Source organism: Bemisia tabaci, chromosome 8, assembly GCF_918797505.1.
Source record: "Bemisia tabaci chromosome 8, PGI_BMITA_v3".
In the NCBI taxonomy this organism is placed as follows: Eukaryota; Metazoa; Arthropoda; class Insecta; order Hemiptera; family Aleyrodidae; genus Bemisia; species Bemisia tabaci.
The window spans coordinates 10,343,003-10,366,326 of NC_092800.1; the positions used below are offsets into that span (position 1 = coordinate 10,343,003).

The 23,324-nt window shown below is 39.7% G+C and overlaps 1 protein-coding gene across 2 annotated transcripts; it reads right to left on the bottom strand.

Moving 5' to 3' along the window:
• Positions 1–1,099: 1,099 nt before the first annotated feature.
• LOC109033506 (uncharacterized) lies at positions 1,100–18,479 on the bottom strand. Of its 2 annotated transcripts, XM_072303486.1 has the most exons (7): positions 18,340–18,479; positions 11,562–11,967; positions 8,755–9,057; positions 7,255–7,517; positions 5,899–5,964; positions 4,315–4,404; positions 1,100–2,749 (listed from the first exon to the last, which is right to left on the bottom strand). In XM_072303486.1, the coding sequence occupies exons 2-7, from the start codon at positions 11,953–11,955 to the stop codon at positions 2,663–2,665; spliced, it is 1,203 nt and encodes a 400-aa protein (XP_072159587.1). In that variant the 5' UTR covers positions 11,956–11,967; positions 18,340–18,479; the 3' UTR covers positions 1,100–2,662. The 2 variants fall into 2 exon arrangements, with proteins under 2 accessions (XP_072159587.1, XP_018901711.2); XM_019046166.2 differs by lacking the exon at positions 18,340–18,479 and having other exon boundaries at positions 11,562–12,061.
• Positions 18,480–23,324: the final 4,845 nt, after the last annotated feature.

Sequence of the window (23,324 nt, forward strand, 5' to 3'; positions counted from 1 at the left end):
ACTATTCCAGCTATCGTAAAACCACCCTAATAATCGAGAATGCAATAAATTGTAAAAGAATGATATAAAATTATTCACCTGCAAGGCCAGTGAAAAGAATTTATGATAAGAAAATATGTAAACCAAGTAACCTAGAGGAAAACGAAAGGTTTCAGGACATTCCGTCAACGATTTGTTGTCCGCACAACTGTTTTGTCCAGTAGTTGACGTCCAGCCACGCGTAAAATAAGCAACAGTGACTTGGTCCAAGCGTTATATTTGAGTCCGCACGAAAAGTTATATTGGCAATATTGAAATGAGAAAATTAAGAGAGAAGGAGGTGTTGTTATGGAACTCACCTTTTTAATGAAATGTTACTTTCTTCTTCTGATTCATCCTTTCAAATCGTCATTGGTGAATATTTGGTTTTATTTCTATCCTTAAAATTTTCAATATAAAGTATACTTTTTTTCTTTTTTTCTTTCTTTCTTTCTTTCTCTGAAAATACTACTTTACTTTAAAAAAACATTTACATTTTTAAAACGTGGCAAATATTTGTAAAACCTGTTCCGAGCGATGGCATTGATGTTTATCTCAATCAATCGTAGTTGTGTTGAAAGAAACTATACAAAAATGAATAAGAGAGAAAGCAAAACCAAAAAGTACGCAATCTTTAGTTTTAACCCAAGCGTTTAGTTGTGCGTGTACCACGCTGCAGCATATAGTAAAAGCACAAAACGTGAAAGAAAAAATTAAAGTGCTTTGGAAATCATTAAAGACGACACGGAACCACCTTATATTTACAAAACACACATTATATTTTCCTTTAATACATTTTTTTTTTTATCAATTTAAATGAGGTTAACCCATGCAGATTGTGCAAACATTTCAAAATCATGCGTTGGAAAACGCTGACTCCGCGAGTTCCAATATTGGGGCCTTACAGAGCGGAGCGGCGTGCTTCCAGCGCGAGACGCGCACTGGCTCCTACAAACCTAACAGGAATACTTCACGCATTGCGCAATGCGTGAAGTATTCCTGTTAGGTTTGTAGGCGCCAACGCGCCGCAGCCACGGCCACGGCGCCTCACGCAGCGTTCCACGGCGCCTCAAGCAACTATTTCACAACAGAGGTGTTGCACAGTATCATACGAAGTTGAAGGCGCTCCAACATATTATTAATGACAGGCATCTTTTAAGAGTACGGGCCTTTCCTCAAGAAATAAATCAATATACTACGGCACAAAAAGGGAGCGGTAGTCCAAAAACTCTCCAAGTCTTAGCATCCGTATTTCATAACGTTCAGCATAATTTTTGAATTTCATTAGAGAAAAAAGTGACTCGATTTAGTCGGAAAAATTCTTGAATATGCCGTCAAGAAGGTTTGATTTTGAATCAAGAATAAAATAGCTGAATGAAAGCGGGTTTCTGTTTGATGTAAGTGACTTTTTCTTTTTATAGAATCATATTTTCCTCTTTAAACGTGCATTATTTTTTTTATTGATTCACGAGGAAATTTTCTTGACTGTGAAATATTTCTGTTTGAATCAAGACAATTTTCCCTCAAAAGAAGTTCAAAAATCATGCTATACGTTATTGAATACAGAGACTAAGACTTCGTAAGTTTTCCGACAACCACTCTCTTTTTTTGTCGTTGTCACTCCATTTAATTTGCGAGGGAACTTTATGCTTTTGTAAGATGCCATCAATCATGATACATTTGGGTGCTTTCTATCTCGTATGATATTGTGCAACATCTCCGTGGCGAAATAGTTGGTCGAAGTGCCTTTGGCGCGCCGGCGCGGCGCCGTTGTGGAGTTAGCGTACACAGGAAAAATGTAAGAGCCTTTAGCTGAAGCAAATCCTAATGTTTATCCGGTTCATGTATAACAAGATGGGATTTCGTTGAAAGATAATCAAGTCCTGTTGCACCAAAGAGGTGTTGAGAGTTTTATTGAATTTTCCCTCGTGGCTTTGCCGCTCCCCGCATGTTTACTAAAAGTCTCAATCATATATTTTTCCCCGTCAGACCAAAACAAAAACAAGAACAAAAAAAACAACAAGCAACCCCTTATTTTTCCAAGACAGTATACATTTTCACCCAAAAACGTTGTGAGCAATTTTCGTTTGTAATTACATGTGGACCAATTAACTTTGGGTCTCAATTGGGAGGTGGACCAAAACTCCCGTACCGAAAAAACGCATGGAGGTAAACGACTAGAAAAGACAGGCGCGCGGACAAAAAATCGGTGACGAAATGTCCTGTAACCAAACGAAAGGTTAATGCTACAACTGTTGCATACACAGTAAATTGCAGGCGTCTCTATTGAGAGACCGAGGTACGAAGATAAAAGCTTAAAAAAATATTAACGTAAAAACGATCTGGCCGCTAGTAAATTTGAATCGTTTCTGGATTTATACTTTCTAAAAATAAAGTTGTCTGCAAAGTAATAAATACTTATACCTTTTCTGTTGAAGTAATAACAGTATACATTAAATTTATAAGACTTCCAGAAGTTTTTAGATAATGACCAAACAAAAATTCCCTTGAAAACTGCTGTACTACTGTTGGTGCCAAACTCCTTTTCGACCAGAGAAGATACCGCACAGGTCAATATAATTCCCTCTCGGATTTTTGAAGTAAAGATTTAAAGCCACTTAAAGTAGATAATAACGCACCTTCTTCAGTGATCTATCTCCTCCTCCACAGAGATACTTGTACTTCTTAGTTGAGTGAGAACGATGAGATAGGTGGCAATTGCTCCAACGATCTTTGAAATATAAAACAATCATGAGTGTTAAATGTGCTCAGTCCATTTAAACCATTGATTGAATCGTTTGCCTTAATGATTCCCTACAATGGGGAGTGAAATATAGACTCAAATCTGGAAAAAAAAACACATTGGATCTAGAGTTCAGACTCTTGAAAACATTGACAAGAAAAAATACTCTTGATTCAATCAGACTTTTGCTTAAATCAAAAGGAAATCCGCTCAAATTGAGAGGCTTGGTTCTTGATTTAAGCAAAAATCCGATTGAATCAAGGGTATTTTTTCTTGTCGATGTTTTTAAGAGTCTGGACTCTAGATCCAATGTGGGTTTTTTTTTTCCAGTGCTGGTCACGCTTGTAAAGAAATCAAGTTTACTAGGATACCAACGAACCCGAAATGCTACAACGGTTGTTCAACTATGTTTTTGTTTTTGATCAGAGGAAAAAAAACTGGGAGCATGCAAGAACATGCTATGTGAGAATTATTATGATTACCCTTACTTCCGGTGTGGAAGTATATACATTGGTTCAAAACTATGGTCTAATAATTGTCATAGCAGAGGCAAATGCAAAATCCAGTGGAAAGGCATGCTTTGCGATATATAGATTGATTTGCCATTTAATCCAATGGAAAAGGATCGATAAACAGGGTGTTCGCGACGAACACCTCAGTAATCGATTCTTTACCATAGCTTCAAAAAGCAGGAATATCGATAGTCGGTCATTCACGCCACGCCACTGGCAAAATCTGATTAGTGTTGCGGTGTGTTCAACTCCTCCCTGCTAAACTTTGCCAAGGAGATATTTCTCAATTTTGTGTTTGTCTATCTTGGAAACTATATCGATGACTAACCTGCGAAACCAGGTATCTCCGTTGCAGTGTTTAATGATTTCGGCTCCTCTTTTACTTTTTCGAAGAGAAACATGTCAACCGTATAGCTTGAAATTTCTACAGAATATTTCGCTGATGGAGAAGAAAAATTAAGGACGTTTTCAAGAAATTGAGTGACAAGTTTTCCAAAGAAAAAATGAAGAATCATCGGAAGTATGCAACGTCGCAAACGGCGATACATGGTTTCGCATATAAACCATTGATACGTAATCTTTAATGATAGAGGACCAAAAGCGATATTTTTCACTCATTCGAGCGACTCATCTATTTTAAATTCATATTTATACATGTACAAAAACAATGCTCCAAGGAGGAAATGACCAACATTTTCAACTCTTGATGTTTCTCAGTAACCTATCTGGAAAATTTAAGTCGATTAGAAAATTTTCAAATGAATACATGAATCAACGGGTGTAATCCATGCGATGGCTCATATTAGCTATATAAACAATTGGAGAATATTTCGTTGACTTGTCATCCTGGAATAAGTGGATAAAAACATTCTGGGTTCGATTTGAATCCACGCTCACATAAAAAGCGCCAATGCATGTTTAATTTGAAAATTTTCAAAAATACTATAATTTCATGTTCTACATGTAATGAAAATTTGGTTTAAAATCCTTTGTATCCGTGTATTTTTCCTTAAGAGGAGGGTATAGATATTTTTAACCTACCGACGATATTAATTTCCGATCTAATGATATGATATTAAAAGCGCAGAAGTCGACGTCATGAACACTTAATTTCGTCAATGCACTCAGCATCTGCAAGTAAAATCATAGTATGAGGTAAGTCAATTATCACTAAAAAATATCGCATTTCGATGTCTCATCGGGCTGTTTTAAACTTTAGATAGTCTGCCCGCAGGAGGCGCATATCGTAGGATTCTACACAATGGAAAACGACATCAGTCAATTTGCATACGTAAGTGCGCCTTCATTTCCATCTGATACTGTGCAATACTTCCGTGGTTGAATAGTTGCTCAGAGCGCCTTCTACAGTGTAGCTTCGACTTGATGGCAGACGGTCACAATGTATTACCGCTGAGATCACATTCTGGCGCGTGCGTAATGACACATTTTCTCATCGCCGCACAGTGCGACAATGGAGATGTTGCATGTGTGAGGAATTTGCGATTTGACTGTTGATTCTTGCGACGATGCGGACAAAAATCGGTAAAAGACACTTAAATTTGAAACGTAAAGAAAGAAGCACCGATATAGGAAAATATTTTGGCACTATCAAAGTATATCACTCAAGGAATAAGAGAATGTTATATCTCAGGATATTTTATGTATTTTTCGAGGAAAGTTCATTTCAAGTTGGCAACCTCGAAAGTAAAAGCAACGTGAAAAACCCAAACTTTAACTTCATATATCTCTGATAGTCGCAAAAAGTCGCAGATCTTTTTGGTAGAATTGAAGTTGGATATCTGAGGATTAAGAAAATGTCAACCACCCAGAGCATTTTGCGTTTCAAGCGGCAAATCTTCTTTTGAAGTTGACGTCTTTTTCCCGTGTATTTCTTATGGACCAGTGAATCTCGACCCATTTCCCGCCCACTTTCTACCCAAATTTGAAGTAGTTTTGAGCGAGAAATTTGAAAATGAACCATCATTGTGAGTCAGTAATATCTTTAAGATGACAAACTCCAAAAAAAATATGCAGACGTCGAGTTGTGAATTTTTTTATTTTTGTCCGCACAGAGGGCCGCACTGTGCGCCGACGCGACTGCGAGGTAAAAAAAAACATTGATACCTCAATTTGCGACGTCGTATGTTTTTCAAGGCCTATTTTATTCGGGTGAACCAAAATGAACACGCTAAAATCTGCCGATAATTTTCCGAGATATGCTTTTTATGATTACATCAATAGAGTTGGCACAACGCACCATACGTCGCTGATACCATGCCAGATTTTAACAGCACGACATGGTGATGTTTTCCAGAGCAAACGCCTAAAATTCTTCTTAATTTTCATGCGTCCCCCAGCTCGAAACATGTGATGTTTTGATTGCCGTTTGTTTTTTTTTTCTGCTTGCTAAACTCGATTAAAATTATACGGATGAGAGGGAATCAATCGTGCTAGGAGTACACCATAACCAAGGATATAAATAGTGAAATTATTAAAATTTCGAATCGGAGAAATTATCCTTGTACAAAATAAGATGAGAATAGATCGTGATTCTGGTGAATAACGAAGGTGAGTTCACACAAATAAGGAATAGCGACAAGGTACCAGTTCCAGCTCCGCACTTACTTGGTCTTGTACGACGTGTGTGCTTGTACCAAGGCCCTGACATATCGTTTTTATCAACGTTTCTCCCTGAAACAGAAAATTCAGCCGCCATCGTTTTTTAATTTTTTACCAAAGTCAATTTTGTGCCAAAAAAAACCAAAAACGAACCTAAATAACCACTTCCTGACGTTTCAAAATCCTTGAAAAGTCGATAGAATTCCAATTAGAATAATAATTTCAAAATTATTGAAAAAATAATCGAGCTACAAGCCACAGCTTTGGCTTGTAGCTCGATTATTTTTCAATCACTTTACCATGTTCTATGAAAGCCAGCCAAATTGACATTAAAATGTAACACTTTCAAAATTGTATCATTAAATTTATTTTGGGTGCTTTGTTCCAACACTGTTTCTTAAATAATATCCGCGGCGAAGCCATCCATCTCGATTTGCAACGTTGCAGACTTCCTGTCATATTTCATTTATTAAAGGAGTGCTGCTCGACGTCAATTCTTAAAAATTTCGGTGATTTTTCCTCTCAGTGCGAAGCAAATTTCGAGCAAATTGCAAGAAATAATTTGATTTGTTCTCCTTCAAAGGAATAAACTAAAAGCGGAGATTTTTAAACATCGCCAACGAGAAAAGTAGTTTGGGGGTCTTACCGTCAATTTCTTTAAATGTTAGAAACTTTTTTTAATTTAAAACTTATTTTTTAACAGTTGTTTTAATATAGTGCCACTAAAATACTTTATCTCTGACCACACTGCCGTGCTAAGGGAGAACGCATGCAGTATGAAAATTCGAGAGTTGCCAAATTTCCCTCGGTAAAATGTTTATTTTCGTGGAAAGTTAAGAATATTTTTCCTTGACATTTTTTGGAACTTTAGGTGAAATTACGAACCATATTATCTGAGAAATTGGACGATAAATATTCATAAGTTCGCCAGGAAATTCGTGTTTTATCAATCGAAATTTTCCAACGCCTGAAGGTTCATACGGCGTTTTTCCTTAGCACGACAGTGACGACAGTACTAGAGTCCCTTTATAGAGAGAGGTGAGACAACGCGGCGTAAGGATGTCACAGACGAGAATAAAGATTACACAAATCGAACGTTTTTTTTGTAATCTTTGATCAACCCATTCCCGAATTTCTATCTCCGTCCCCTCTCCCATTCCATTTGTTCCTTGCCGTACCCCCACTTCCCCGGTCCATTCCAGTTTATAATCTTTGCAGTTGGCGAAAATGTAATCTTTATTCCCGTTTGTGACACTGTGAAGGCCTAAAATACGGGAACCAGAAATGGATTCGCATTGCCTTGACTCTCAGCATAAAGGGACTCTAGGCAGTACAATAAAGGATTTTCCGACTTGATCTTACGTTTTTAGCACTGTCCGCAGCGGGCAGCACTAGCAAGGCGAGCTGGCAGGCATGGTACATGAACCACCAAACTTTCATCGAAAGTCCATCCTCCGTCGTGGTGATGAGAATCGTCATGACGTGAGGAATGATGAGCAAACGATAGAACAAGTAGAATAGGAGCATACCCAGCTTGAATCCGTAAACCTTGTTGATCGAGGACACGCCTTGGCTTAGGTACCAATGTAGGTCGACTAACCGATCGAATCGACTGGTTGCAGTCTCTAAACAAAGATGATAGAGGGCGTATGAAATTAAGAATAATACTCGGTGATCCAGGGTTAAACGGCTAGACTGCAGGAAGTGCAGGAGCGTGTTCTATGGGTCAAAATAAGACTTTTTTGTTGTATGAAGGTCTTTCCAAAAGTGCTCCCAGACAGAGTTACGCCCCCCACCCCAAATTTCGGAAAGTAAAACGTTTTTCCTGAATTTTGGCATCGGTTTTGAACCAAATGTCATGAAAATGTGTACCTCCTCGTACTTTTATGCCCTGAATTCATAAATGATCTAAAAAAATCGAAATCTCGATTCATAGAGGGGGTTGGGGGGTGTTTCGGCTCCTGTAGTCTGGCCGTTTAACCCTGGATTACTCTGTGTAGCAATTCGTTGTTTCTGTCGCGTAACTACATTTCAATTTTGCCAGATTTTACTGCGCAAGTTTCATTTTAATCGGGAGACTTCTGAAAATTTCACTAATTTTTCTTCTGATCTCATGCAAAAATCAGACACATTTTTGACGAAAATTAGGCAGGTTTACTCTCGTAAAAATTTAATTTTTCGAGTCAATTTTGCAACATTAGAATAAAAGTAAGTTCCTCCGTCCGGGAACACTCCGTCCTTACACAATAATCAACAGTCAAATCGCAAATTCCTCACACATGCAACTTCTCCATTCCCTTCATTTTGATGGATATGCAATTTGATCTCTGGGGAGTTAAAATAGTTGCTTGAGATCACTGCTTGTTCCCAACAACTGAGCCGGTGTGGCGTTTTCAAAGACACTCCAAACGTTCACGGAAGAGTGGATCCACTCAAATCCCCTGCATTTCGGTGGATATGCAATTTGATCTTCATTGATTTTCAACAACGACGTGGAGCATTCAGATAAACAGCAAGAAACCATGTATCAGCGGATTTCCTAAAAATTCCCATTGTTGCAGAGGATCTTAAGCTGTTTTATTCTTGACCGTTAGTTGTCACAATTTATTTCTACAATAAATTTTTATCTCTTTTTATTTGTTTTCATCAGGGAAGCAGCCTGATAAACCGGAGACACTAGAATGGATTGCGTGATTTCGACGAAATAATCTTCTGACTATAACGTGGCTATAGCTGAAATAGTTAGAGAAATGCTTCTTAGATGCGTAGGCAATATGACTGAGGGTTATTCCTCTTTTCTTCTTCTATTTTTTGCCGAAATCGGCTTGTAATATGTGAATTCCTCACTGAAATGAAGAATACCTTGAGCTGCATTGCTAAAAACGGTCGGAATTTTATTCCATTTCGGAAATATCAGAAGAGACACAGTTTTATTGATTGCTTTGAATCTCTTTTGGAAACTCCATGCAATCCCAAAGAACTCTATTTCAAGAACCAGGAAGTAGACGTCCGACAGGAAAATGAGTCCGTTCTCCACGATGTAGGCGGTGATGCCTTCCAGATCACCCGAGGTGTTCAATGCAAATTCCGAAAATATGAGAAGACTTAGGTAAACGTAGAAAAAAGCAATGACTTTGTCAATTTTATGAAGACTTGGAGTGAAGTCTGAAATCAAAATAACGGAGAAAAATGTAATCGAGGACGAAGAAATTAGGGCAAAGACACACAAAAAGACGTATTTCTGCTAAACGGAACTAAGCACCATACTGCCGTGCTAAGGAAAAATGTAGTATGACCCTTCAGGTGTAGCCAAATTTCCTTCAATGTAGTACAAAACTCCTGGGAAACTCTTGAATATATTTCTTTCGATTTTTTACAGGATTTCATTCACTATTTGATCTACAACATCTGAAAATTTCAAGGGAAAATATGCATAGTTCTCCTTGAAAATTAACATTTAATCGGAAGAAAGTTGGCAACTCTGGAATGCTCGTACGGCGTTTGCACGTAGCACTGCAGCATACGAGGAAGAAAGGTAATACTGCCATGCTGCATGAGGAAGAACGCCGTATAAACATTCGAGAGTTGCCTAATTTCACCAGGTGAAACTTGTATTTTTTAAGGAAACCCTGGTAAAAATTGGCAGTAGAATCTGTGTTAGAAAATACCATAGACCTACAGCCGGCTGTAAGATTTCCAATAGCTTCTATAGCCGGCTACACAATTTCTTATAGCCTTTTATAGCCGATGGCGATTAAGCAAAAGCCAGGCAATAAAGTGCTAAACGTGCCAGGCTAAACGTTACTAATTACGGATGCTAGGACTTAGTAAGTTTTTGGACTACTGCTCTCTTTTTGGGCCGTAGTATCTTGATTTATTTTTCGAGGAAAGCTCCGTACTTTTGATGGATGCCTGCCAGTCCTAATATATTAGAGCGCCTTCAGTTTCGTATGATACTGTGCAATACCTCTGGTGTGAAATAGTTGCTTTAAGCGCCGTGGCTGGCACGCTGCGGCGCGGCAGGCAGGCAGCCAGCGCGAAACGCGCATTGGCGCCTACAAACCTAACAGGGATACTGCACGCGTTGCGCAATGCGTGAAGTATCCCTGTTGGGTTTGTAGGCGCCAGTGCGTCGCCGCTCCGCTTTGTGTTACGTTCTAATATTTAATCTGGCGGAGTCAGCGTTATTCAACTCATGATTTTGAAATGTTTGCACATCCTGTATGGATTATTCTCATTTTAATTTATGAAAATAAATAAGTATTAAAGGAAAATATAATGTGTGTTTTGTAAATATTAAGGTGGTTCCGTATCAAACTTAATGATTTCCAAAGCACACGAATTTCTACACAATTTCTTATAGCCTTTTATAATCGATGGCGAAAAAGCAACAGTCAGGCGATAAAGTGTAAAGCCCGGCGATAGGAACTGTAGTCCGGCTGAATAATTTTTTATCGCTTCGTATAGCCCGGCCGTATGATTTTCTCCGCATTCTACAGCCAGCTATATGATTTTCTGTAGCCTTCTATAGCCGGCTATAAAAATTCCTATGGTATTTTGAAACGCGCAGCTCTTATCGCCAATTTTTACCAGGGAAGTTTTGTTTATTTTTCTTTGAAGTTTGCAGATCTTTTAGAATAAACATTGAGCAAAATTTTCGGAAAAATTTGAGGAGAAATATCCACAATTTTTCCCAATAAATTCATTTCTCATCGAAGGAGATATGGCACCGTCTGAGGGTTCATACGGCGCTCTTCCTTAGCACGGCAGAAAACGGGTTGGATTGGCGGGTGCCGCGAACCGCGTAGCTCGATCTTATGCTCAGAATACCTTTCCATGGCGCTTAGTTCCGTTCAACAGAACGCGCGATTGTGAAGCCTCAAAATCCACTGAAATTGGCGCTTAGTTCCGTTTAGCAGACATAAGTCCAAATATAATGGCAGGCTCACTCCGATAAAATTATTTAAATACTACTCCTGCGAACTAGACTCTCGCCCACTAGTTCACAAACTTCAAAAAGCTCTTAAATGGCCAGCTCGTGAAATTTTTTGAGGTTATCTATTTATTTATGTATCTATTTTTTTATTTTATTTTTGCAGTTTTTTTTTTGCACTCTATTCCAGTTTAGGAATCTACAGCCGTCCATAAACAAGAGTTCAACGTGGAGATTATTTCTTCATTGTCATTGTCAGTAGACATCAGGAGGATTTGGGCACATCCATGCTCCGGCTTTCAAATTTTCAGGCATTAAGGCCGAGTAGAATCTGTTTCTGCAGATTTTTTTTAGGTTTATTTTGCCTGAACATCACTATTTTACACTTACGGCAAACTTCTCTTCGCCATCACGGCAGCATTGCGATCAGTTTGACACAAGAAGAACAGCTACCAGCGGGCCGATTATTGAAATTGATAGACAAAGCTATTAACAAAGAAGACATAGGGAGTATAGAGCGATCCTATTGGTTGACATGATTGGATCTTATAGACTAAGGAAGAAAATTATGGACTAACTGTCAGGTTTCTCGTGGGTTGCCGTTAGTTAGTCCATTACCTACCTCCCATGTCCATTGCCACCACTCACTTCCACCAATAGGATCCCTCCAAATCCCTTTTGTCGTCTTTGTCTATAGCTTTCAATAATCGGCCCGCTGTTTGTCACAAATACTCACTGAGCCCGGCATCCACTCTATGAATGAACTTGAGGGCGGTCTCTCGCTCCGAGCGGAGGAAGAAGTTGACCGCTGGACAGAGGACGACGGCGACGGTGAAGATGAGGAAGTCGATGAGGAGAGACCAGAAGAAGGTGCAGTTGCCAGCGGCGGACTCGCAGTAGACGATGCGGACTGGCTCGACGACATTGACAGCGTAGAAAGAGGCCACGACGCCGAGGGTTAAGGCCACGACCGTGCCCCACGCTAGGTTTAGGCCGCCGCTATCGACCGGACACAGGCCTAGCGCTAGGCTCAGTTTCTCGTTGAGCCCGCTTAGGGGAGCCACCGGGCTTCTGAAGTTCGGGCCCCATTTCCGAGATGGCCGCGATGATTGCAGGCGTTTCAGGATCATGGTCTATAAAGTCTGTCGCATATCAATGAGTTCGAAACCACGTATCTCCATTTTAAAAAAATTAAAACAGTGCTGCCGTGCGAAGGAAAAACGCCGTATGAGCCTTTAGACGTCCCTGAAAAAAATTTGAATTTTTTTTTTTCAAATTTTTAAGATAATTTCGTCTGCAATTTGATCTAAAATATCTGATAATTTCACGGAAAAATATGCATAACTTTTCCTAAGAAATACATGTTTTATCCGGAGAAATTTTGCAACTTTCGAATGTTCATACGGCGTTCTTCCTTAGCACGGCAGTGTGGTAAAGAATCGATTATTAAGGTCGCTGCGAAGACCCTGTTTATCGATCCTTTTTCGTAGGTTTAAATGACAGATCGATCGATACATCGCAAAGCACGCCGCGCCACTGATAAATTGTTACCGTTCCCCAATACCATCTCACACTGAAAATAAAATCTCGGTGTATTTACTAAGAAAAGGGTAAAATTACCAAGAATTCAGGGTTCTATTTGATCCCAGTTTTTTCTTGGTAAAATTACCATTTATGGAATTGTTAATTTTACCGAGAAATCTCGGTAAAATCATTGAACTTTCTCGGTAATTTTACTGGACCTCGGTAAAAACGCCAATATTTTTTATCGACTGTGGTAGAATTACCGAGATAAAATGGCAAAGTTACCGGGAATTGATTACAATAAAAGTGGTATTCTTACCTGAAAAAAACAGTAAAAATACCGGTTTTTAGGTAAGCTTACCAGTCTGTCTTGGTAAAATTACCAATAATTGGTAAAAAAAGTGAGATGGTAAAAGTACCAACGGACCGTGGTAAAAACGCCGAGAATTTTTTTTCAGTGCACTACTTGTTTTCTTGAGTCTTTCCTAAAAACACAGAATGAGAACTAGTGAAAGAATAAGACAAGTCGGGCGACCTGGGACTGAGCCGTTTAGAAACTACATAAGATGTAGGCCGAGATTGTTCCAACGCTCAAAACAAGGACGCAAATTGATTTTACATCCTTTTCACGCCCGCCTCTACTTTCCCTGAAATCGTCGCCCTCTCCGACGAAAGGGCGTATCTCTATTTTCGCACGGTCCCCAGAAAGTATGGAGTGATACGGAGCAGGAGACTCACGTGAAAATTGAGGTACGCCTATTCGTCAGCGGAGCGATGAGTTGGGACCGATGATGGATTACTTTCTTGACAGTAATATTATAGGTCTCCTGAGAATTGTGTGATTAGCATTTTGGAGGAATGTCTGTCAAAACGATCGATTCTATCCGGTGGCGATTTTCGCAGTTTGGCAACGTTACTTTTCTCCATTAAAATCCATTAAAACAATCGATTCTAGTTGAAGACATTTGAAACCCCCCTCCTCGAGTCCGATGTTTAAAAATGTCTCGAGTCCGATATTTAAAAATGTCCGAGAGAATAAATAAATTAGTCGAATAAAGTAATTTTTTCGAGAGAATAAAAGCCGACTTTCACCTTTTCATTTTTACCGATAAATCTTCAAATGAAAAAGATGAACCGCACAAATTTTCAGGTAATCCAGTTACTTAGTTTCCCGATTAAAAATTAAAATATATCATCTGCAAAATCTGAAACCAAGGAATGTTGTTCCCGAGCTCAACCATCAATTTTCTAATTAATTGAAGACATCATCGAAAGGATTATCACAGAGAATACGTAATCTGAGGGAGTAGAGGATTTCAGGCAACGTAACTTCTCATTATACCTAGTGCTCTGCTGTGAAGGAGCGCCCTGAGATTAGAATCTTTCCAACCACTCTCCCGATGAAAAATTACATTTTTAAGAAATGTCGTGAACATTTTCCTTTTGAACAGAGTTCTAAGACATTAAATTGCGGATATGGTTCTGGAATATGTGAAGGTTTGGTAATTTTCATTACACGGATCGTATTCTAAGTGAACTTTTGAATAAGATACCTACATGTCGATGAAGAAACTGCAGATATACGTGTCTTGGTTTGCGGAGTTGCTTACTTCCTGTCACTTTATTTTCAACATAGAAAACTACTGAACGTCATTGTTTTTAAATTTCTGTGATATTTCTTCTCTTTATAAAGAATATTCTGTGAAAACTTAAAGCCACGATGTTGGTCTGGTCTACTTTTAAAAAATAAAGTAGGAGCGGAGAATTCGAAACACCGCGCGCAACGGACATGCGCACTTGTATAGTTTCACCATCGATGTATCAGAATGCTTAAAATCATACCTTGTTCAATGGTCCATTCAATCTAAAAATGCGAACACAGAGAACTTTCCTAACTTTTTTCGGAAAAAATATTTATCGGGAGAAACGAGGCAACGTTGGAATGCTCATACGGCGTCAAAACAACATGCCCCATCTTTCGATGCCGCGAGAGTTCGAACAATCGCGCCAAATACAGTGCGGCCGGCGTCAAACGCATATTAGTGCCTGCAAGACTGTACGAATACTTCTCGCATTGCGCCAGACAGTGCGGTCGGCGCGAGGCGCATACTAGCGCCTACAAGACTGCGTGAATACTTCTCGCATTGCGCCAAACGCAGTGCAGTCAGTCGGTTGGCGTGAAACGCATATTAGCACCGATAAGACTGTAGGAGTGCTTCACGCACGGTGCGCGCTTTAAGGACAGTCGGTTCTGGTTTTTTTTTTTTTTTTTTTTTTTTTTTTTTTTTTTTTTCTTAAAATCGATTTCCAATTTTTATCCCAATAAATTATACACATTCTCAGGACCATTTTAAGCTTTAGTTTTTTTTAAATTCCAGTGATTATTGAAGGAGTTGCAGCTGTTTTTGTCACGCAAGGTCAGGTCAAAAAAAATACATTTCTTCTTCTTCTTTTTGCAACGCACTAAAAAGTCTAGATTTTGAACACTTTTGCCCCTTTTTCTCAGGATCGACAGATCTACTGATTGGATTTTCAAAAACTTTTTTTTTTGCTATATAGCTCTAAATTTACTCTTTAAATTGACATATGATTGTTCTGATATGTTGTTAAATAGAGTTTTTAGAAGACTTGGAAGTGAAAAAATCATTAAAAATAAAATGAAAATTTCAAAAATGTCTCAAAATTTTATTTTTAGGAAAATCGAGGTAATTACACGTCAATTGAAAGAACACATTTAAACCTCTCTGACAAAAATTGTTTTTAAGAATCCATTTGGTAGAATTTGAGAATACGGGGCAGATAGTGACATAGATTTCAATGTGTAGGGATAGACAGAACCGACTGGCCTTAATATCGTTGTAACTTTTCGGTGTCAGACCCATCACCAGCGGTGCGGTGGACACAATATCCAACCAGTGTATGTACAACGCGAGTATACAATCCTCCATGGATCGTGGAGATTTTCCTGATTTCTGTTAACTTTCCCATCATTAAATGGACGTATTTCTGCCAAACGGAACTATGTGCATTATGACGTGAGCCCTGTTATGCATATATTCTTATGGACCTCAGGGCTCATGTCTTGATGGACATAGTTCTGTTTGCCAGAAATACATCCAAATATCTCTCAAGAATCAAACATCAAAATTTGCCAGTTTTAGTTGCAAATTTCACGTCCGACTTCGCCCATTTCTTGATGTTGTCTCGCAATTTGTTTCGCCCATTTTCTAGCAAGGCAGTATAGATAAACACAAAATCACACGAAATTGGTCGAGGAATGGCGAGATGGGCGGGGGGGGGGGGTGGTCAAAAATGAAAAATAATGCGTTTTGCAATACTGCCGTGCCAAGGAAGAACGCCGTATGAACATTCGAGAGTTGCCAAATTTCCTTCCATAAAATGTTTAATTTTGAGGGAAATTATGAATCTTTTTCCTTGAAATTTTCAGAAGTTTTAGATCAAATTATAGACAAAATTACCTGAAAAATTGGTCGCCAAATATTCAAAAATTGCCTAAAAATTAGTGATTTTTAGGGGAATTTTGGCAACGCCTGAAGGCTCATACGGCGTTTTTCCTTAGCACGGCAGAATACATGAAAGAAGAGTCAAAGATCATAAAGAATCCCCGTTTCTTATACAATTTTATTAAGACAGCATAGCTTCCCCGACGAAATAGGAGCAAAATAGAGTCACCATAAAATATTGGAGACCTAAAACAAAAATAGCACATTGCCCACCCTCTCTCGTTACTAAACCAGCTAGTGGCTCGAAAAGAAGCGTGCAAGGATCGAAGAATATTTAAACTTAAAAAATGGTGGCAGTTTTGAATAAAAGATGAGAACACAGAAACGCAGTGTATTTGACAGCATCGGTTATTGTTCAAGCGTTCGATATTGACGTGGTGCCAATAGCTGTGAGTCCACAATTGGATTAAATTTTGCAATAAGGAATCCTGGCCCATCGTTAGCGACAACATACACGCCATTGGCTTCCCTCTGCAGATATGTATTTTTATGGGAGTGTTCCTTATTGCAAAATATAACCCAATGCAACGATTCAGACGAAAAAATTAGAAAGATGCATCGGAGAAATTGGAGAGTGAACTTCCAGAACTTTACTAAAAGTACCTATCATTCTCAGGGACGCTTAACTTTTTGAGCTCCACATCTCGGCGTTCCCCCACGAAGAAACGTAACTCCATTCCAAGGTTGCCAAATCGACTCAAACAATCCGATTTTTTACGAGAATATACCTGTGAAATTTTTGTCCAAAATTTTCCCAATTTTTTCATGAGATCAGAAAAACGACCGGCGAAATTTTCAGTCATAAACGCTCAAGATTCTCCCAGCACAAATGCAATGGACCACTAGACAAGGTACGAATTTAAACAATCTGATACATGTTTCTTAACAAGAATTTCACGTAGAACATGATTCGTGCAACGAAAATTACTGAAACCAACTCCTAAAGAAGATATCAACGTTTTTATTCCACATTGGTTACGAGAAATTTGAACTGCCCGCTCACAAGAAACTCAAAGCTCCACGTGAGTCAAATCGCGCACTACAACGGTTTCAGCAAGCTTCTCAATCGAGCAATGTTCATACCCCATCGTGTCGTTCAAACTATAAGCAATTTGCTATAGCTGAGCCAAAGCGTCAAGACTGAGGTTGCCAGATTTCTATATCGCAGGGACTGTCATGATAATGTTTAGCGCGCCATGTGAATCACGTAGAGCATTGAGTTTTCATGAGCGGGAATTTTGAATTCACGCACCAGGAATCATTAAATATCTTCGTAAGGAGTTAATTTCGGTAATTTTTGTTGTGCGCATCGTGTTTTACGTGAAATTTTAATTACGAAACATGTGTCCGAATGCTGAAATTCGTACCTTGTCTAGTGGTCTATTGCAAAGATTATAATCTAGAATGGACTGAGGAATGGAGATGTTGCATGTGTGAGGGATTTGCGATTTAACTAAAGATACTTATATTATGTAAAAGTTCGCGAGAAACTCGGTGGTGCCACTGGTTTTCTCTGAAATCAACTCCCAAGCTCAAAAAAAGCTCTCAAGTTGAGGCCGAAATGGAGGGGATATCCCACCCTACCTTGAGAGTCCACCTCTACATCAAAACAAACTCTCCATGCAAAGATAGGGAGCAAATACATTAGCAGGGTTGCCGTGTTTTCAGTTTGGAGTCCCCAAATAAAGTGGCAGCCCTGTCAATGTATTTGCTCCCTATCTTTGCATGTGGAGAATTTGTCTTGATGTAGATGTGGACTCTCATGGTAGGGTGGGATATCCCCTCCATTTTGGCCTCAACTTGAGAGCTTTTTTTGAGCTTGGGAGTTGATTTCAGAAAAAACCAGTGGCACCATCGAGTTTCTTGCGAACTTTTACATTATAATCAACAGTAAAATCGCAAATTCCTCACACATGCAACATCTCTATTCAGCAAACGGAACTGTGAGCCAACTAAGTGCGGCACCCATGAGTCGTGGGCATGTATCTAGAGCCTTGTGGACAGGGTTCATGAGTTAAAGTCCGCCTTCCCGATCGTTGTTTCTCTCTTCGTTGCCGCTGACGTCACTGGCGCTTTATATTTCCCATTCATTCTCATGGCCCGAGCGCGAACGAGCACACGCCATCTTTTCATGCGCACATAGTTCTGTTTGATAGAAATACGTCCCATTGCCGTTGAGCAATTTTCCGTTTAAAAAATAAAGTATGACAGGAAGTCTGCGATGTCGCAAACCAGGTTATGCGATTGCCGACTTACACCGTCGATTAGTGAGTGGAGATTGGGCAGCATTGAAATGGACTGCATTTTGCAATTTGGACCTATAAATTCCGGCCCGGTTTAAAAACAACGTATGTGCCATTAGTTTCCCTATGCACATAAGTGTTTCTTCAGATGAGTCAGAATTTATAGTTCCCAATTGCAAAATGCAGTCCAATTTTGACGTAAAGTTTCCTCCATGCTGAATACCTTGTTTCGGGAAGAACGTCCTAACGGCTTGCTGTAAAGGTGTGAAGCCCCTATCGGTTGGAGCGTTGACATCTGCACCGTAGTCGAGCAGCAGAGACACGGCGGTCCCGAATCGCCTCACGATCGCCATATGCAAAGGCCGTCCTCCGCTCAATTTGTTATAACCAATGACATCGTTTTCCGTTGGAACTTCTTTATTTTCAAATGGATATCTGTAGGAGGGCGGCTCAGACAACCTTAAAAAGTATGAAAAAAAAAATAAATAAAAATAAGTAAAAATGTGACCGCCCACGCTGCTGTGATAGCGAAGAGAGCAGTAAGTGTCAAATTATCCCTCTAAATCTGTCTAATCTCGTTTAGATAAAATTCCTGAAATAGCTGAAGGAGCTAAATTCGTCGTATTTGTATGAAAACGAGGCATATGAAAAAGCCGTAAGTGCGGGAAAAATGACACCAGGCATAAGACAACCGTTAGGAGTATCATTCCTCCAAAGAGCCAATGAAAACGGTGCTTTCAAGTACAATGCCGCCTTCCTCTGCCAATACCTAACTTGAAAAAGTGCTTGTTGTGTGTCCGAAACGTGATCACAAAAACATGCAAAAGATAGCACTTACGGCTGTCTTGCATAACACTAGCCTGACATGAAAATGAATAGTACCCTTTTTTTAAACAAATTAGTCGGTTTTTAATCATTTAGACGCTTTCTTGGAGTCTTCCGGATGATTGGTGGGAATGTGACAAAGAACGGAGGCTTCTTTCGATCAAATTCATCGCTCAGACGCGACGCGCTAGTGAGGCCATTTTCTCAAAACTTCATTTTTGCACTTACGGCTCTCTTTGCCATTACGACAGATTTAGTCAAAAGAAACTCAAGATTAATATTTATATTTAAGTGCAGTAGAAAATTTCCCGTTTAATTTGCAACAAAAAAAAAACATCGGAATAACACATAATATTCGTGTTTCTGCAAAGTCATGACGTCATCGTAGCTCTGATTGTATGATTACCATACAACATGTGTGTTTTACTCTAGTTACTAGGATCCTGAATGTTCGATGTTTTTTGTTGCAAAATGTTTGTAAAATTCTCTTCTGTGCTCCAAAATAAATTTATAAATTTGAGTTTCTGATCATATGATTATCAACTTAAGTTTTTTGACTAGTGCGTCTCGCCGATTTTGATCTGTGATAACTAGAGTACTAATGGACTCAATGAACTCGGAGTTCTTAAAACTCGACGTTTTCCTTCCGAAGAAAAGTTCAATGTTGCCAAGTTTCCCATTGTAATGTGCTTATTGACCAGGAAAATCTTGAGAGATTCTAAGTGAAAATGCCACTGATTTTTCCTAAGATTTCATGAAAAAAAACCCAGAAAAATCCGGATAAAAATTGCACAGGTACATTTTTGTAGAATAAATTAATTGTTGAGGTCGATTTGGCAACCTTGGCGTAGAGTTACGTTCCTCGTCTGGGAGACGACGATTTGGACGTATTTCTATATCAAACGGAACTATGTGCATACATGAGCACTGTGGTCCGATTATTGAAACTGATAGACAAAGCTATAGACAAAGACGACAAAAGGGATTTGGAGGGATCCTATTGGTGGAAGCAGGTGGTGGCAATGAAAATAGGAGGTAGGTAATGGACTAACTAACGGCGACCCACTAAAGACCCGACAGTTAGTCCATCATTTTCTCACTCAGTCTATGAGAACCAACCACGTCAACCAATAAGATCGCTCCATACTCCCTATGTCTTCTTTGTCTATCACTTTGTCCATCAGTTTCAATAATCGCCCCGCTGATACCCATAAGAATATATGCAACCCTGGTAAAATAGAATCTGTGTCCCAAAATACCCTAGACCTACAGGCCGGCTGTAAGATTTCCAATAGCTTCTATAGCCGGCAACACAATCTATACTATAAGCTCCAAGACCTCCTAATTTTGCGAAACTGGTGACGCTTAGTTCCAGCGTTCTACCGGGCCGATTTTCATGATTTTTGCGGCAATCGACGGGCAATTGTCTCTAGATAAGCCAACTCTTTTCGGATTTTCAAAATATGGCCCAGGTTTTTTTATATTACGTGGTAAAGTTGCGAATTCTCCCATTTAAACAATGTAAATTTATACTTTTTGTCATAGTTCGTTTGAGCGTTCTACCGGGCCGATTTCCATGATTTTTGCGTAAATCGACAGGTAATAGGCCCTAGATGAGCCCGCTGTAATCAGATTTTGGAAAAAGGACCCAGGTTTTTTTAAAATCACGTTATAAAAGTGAGTGAGTTTACAGAATGCTCCGGTACTGCTACCGCTATGCGCGGGAGGATGCGCAGTGGTCGAGGAGGTTGCGCAGTAGCTGTGTAGCCTGCGCATCAGCTCTACACTTATCTACACAAGATTCGCGCCAGTGTCCACACGTCGAGCGGTGGTCGAGTCGTCTAAGACGTCGAATGCGTCCATTTTGAACTCGGTGTGGGTTCGATCCCCGACCCACGAAGTCTTAATGATTACCTGTGTGACTATCACTGTGCATTGTTTTACTGCAATATTTCATCAAGCAGTCATTCCAAAACGCGTCCTTTTAATTTTAAAGTAATTTTAAGTAATGTTTAAAATTAAAGTATACCTCATATCGTAATTTTTTAGGGGAAAAATAAAACTAACACCGATAGGAGGGTAAAAATAGGGCCGCGAAGCGGCCCATTGATGGCGCGGAGCGCCTTCAGGGGGTTGGGCCGCGTAGCGGCCAGGGGGCGTAGCCCCCTAGTTTCTTATAGCCTTTTATAGCCGATGGCGAAAAAGTGTATGCTAAATAGAGAGTTTTTGGACTACCGCCTTCTTTTTGGGCCGTAATATCTTGATTTATTTTGCGAGGAAAGCTCCGTACTTCTGAAGGATGCCTGTCATTCCTAATATGTAGGAACGCCTTCAATTTTGTATGATACTGTGCAATACCTCTGGTGTGAAATAGTTGCTTCAAGCGCCGTGGTACGCTGCGGCGCGGCGCGGCGGGCGGGCAGCCAGCGCGAAACCCGCATTGGCGCCTACAAACCTAACATGGATACTTCACCCATTCCGCAATGCGTGAAGTATCCTTGTTAGGTTTGTAGGCGCCAGTGCGCCGCCGCTCCGCTTTGTGTTAGGCTACACTCTTAATGGATTATTCTCATTTTAATTGATGAAAAAAAATATGCAGTAAAGGAAAATATAATGTGCGTTTTGTAAATATTAAGGTGATTCCGTACAAACCTAAGGATTTACAAATCACACAAATTTCTACACAATTTCTTATAGCCGTTTATAGCCGATGGCGAAAAAGCAACAGCCAGGCGATGAAGTGTAAAGCCCGGCGATAGGAACTATAGCCCGGCTGTATAATTTTTTATCGCTTCGTGTAGCCCGGCCGTATGATAATTTCCACTCTCTACAGCCATCTATATGATTTTTTATCGCCTCTTTCAGTCGGCTATAAGAACTCATATGGTATGTTGAAACGAAGCTCCTATTGCCAATTTTTACCAGGGAAAACAGGGCTCACGTCATAATACACATAGTTTCGTTTGGCAGAAATGCGTCTATTTGAGACCCTGATAAGCTCAAAACCTGGATAGCTTGAATTTTTTTCATTTCCCTTTGACTTGGAGTTTTCGGGATTCAGCTGTAGAGAATTACTAGCCGTTTTGGACGCGCTTTGCGCGTCCAAAACGGCTAGCCAAGGGGCTGCGCCCCCTGGAACCCTGGTCACTCGCTACGCGAGTGACATTCAAAGCGAGCCATTTTTCTGAGTAGTTGGACGTTTGATCCCTATGATGTATACCTACATTTTGGAATCTCTTGAGACAAAAATGATTTTGTCAAGAACCTAGTTACCGGAGTGTGCCATCACTTGCACATAAATAAATATTATATGGAGATGAAGCAATGATGAGGATCGATCATTTCTTGAAAAACGCATTTGACTGGGACGTCTGTCCCATCGGGTGGAGGTTAGCGACAACCGTGGATCTCCTTCCGTGATTTGACTTGTTGAAGTAGCAAAAGTTCATATTTACTTCCTAAGAAGATTATCGGTGGCGTAGGGGTCTAAAAAAGTAATTATATCCTCATTTCATTTCCTTTCCCTTTCATTTTTTTCCTTTTTTGTATAGCATACATGGATTACATTTTACAAAAAGGAACCACTAGCATTGCAATGATGCTAAGATTGTGCAACTTCATCGTTTGCAATAAAATTGCGGAAATTGTGAAAAACTATGAAATTTAGATGGTAATTTTTGTCTTAAATTTACTGTTTTTAGCGAGGTAAAATAGAAACTATTAAGGGATAATCGGGGTTTTCCTCCAAGACAAAAGAAGTTGCACAATCTTAGCAAAATTGCATTGCTAGTGGTTCCTTTTTGCAAAATGCAATCCATATGTTCATCTACAATTATTATTATAAAATAGCTTTCCCTAGACTGCATTTGATGCTTTAAACGCAACCAATATGTTTTAATGACATTTCTGGCTAAATCATGGTTTTTTCCAGGGAGGCAGCCTCTCGTCCCTCGCAGACTCTATTGTTACCAGATAAGTTGCTTTGTCGACACTCTTCCCAGTTCAAACCCATGTAAAATATTCACATTTATCGCACAATCTGGCAACCCAACGAGTGAAATAGAAAAAGGTGGAATCGACTGAATGTCTGAATCCTTCGAAGTTTATATTAATGATGATGATTTGCAGTTTCACCTCGGGTGCCAGTATGGAACGTGGATTGGGGTATACGGGCTGCGACCTTGCGAGGGTATCTGCCCATTGACGTCCCAGCCATGCTGAAGAAGAGTCTCAACAGTTTCCACTTCTCCGTTGTAGAGGGCGGTTATTAGGCAAGAGACATGGTTCGGGCCAGTGCCCTTATGCTGAAGAAGCATCCTGCAACAGATAAATATCCTTTTCGGTGTTTCCCACACGAAGGCACGTAACTCTACTCCGAGGTTG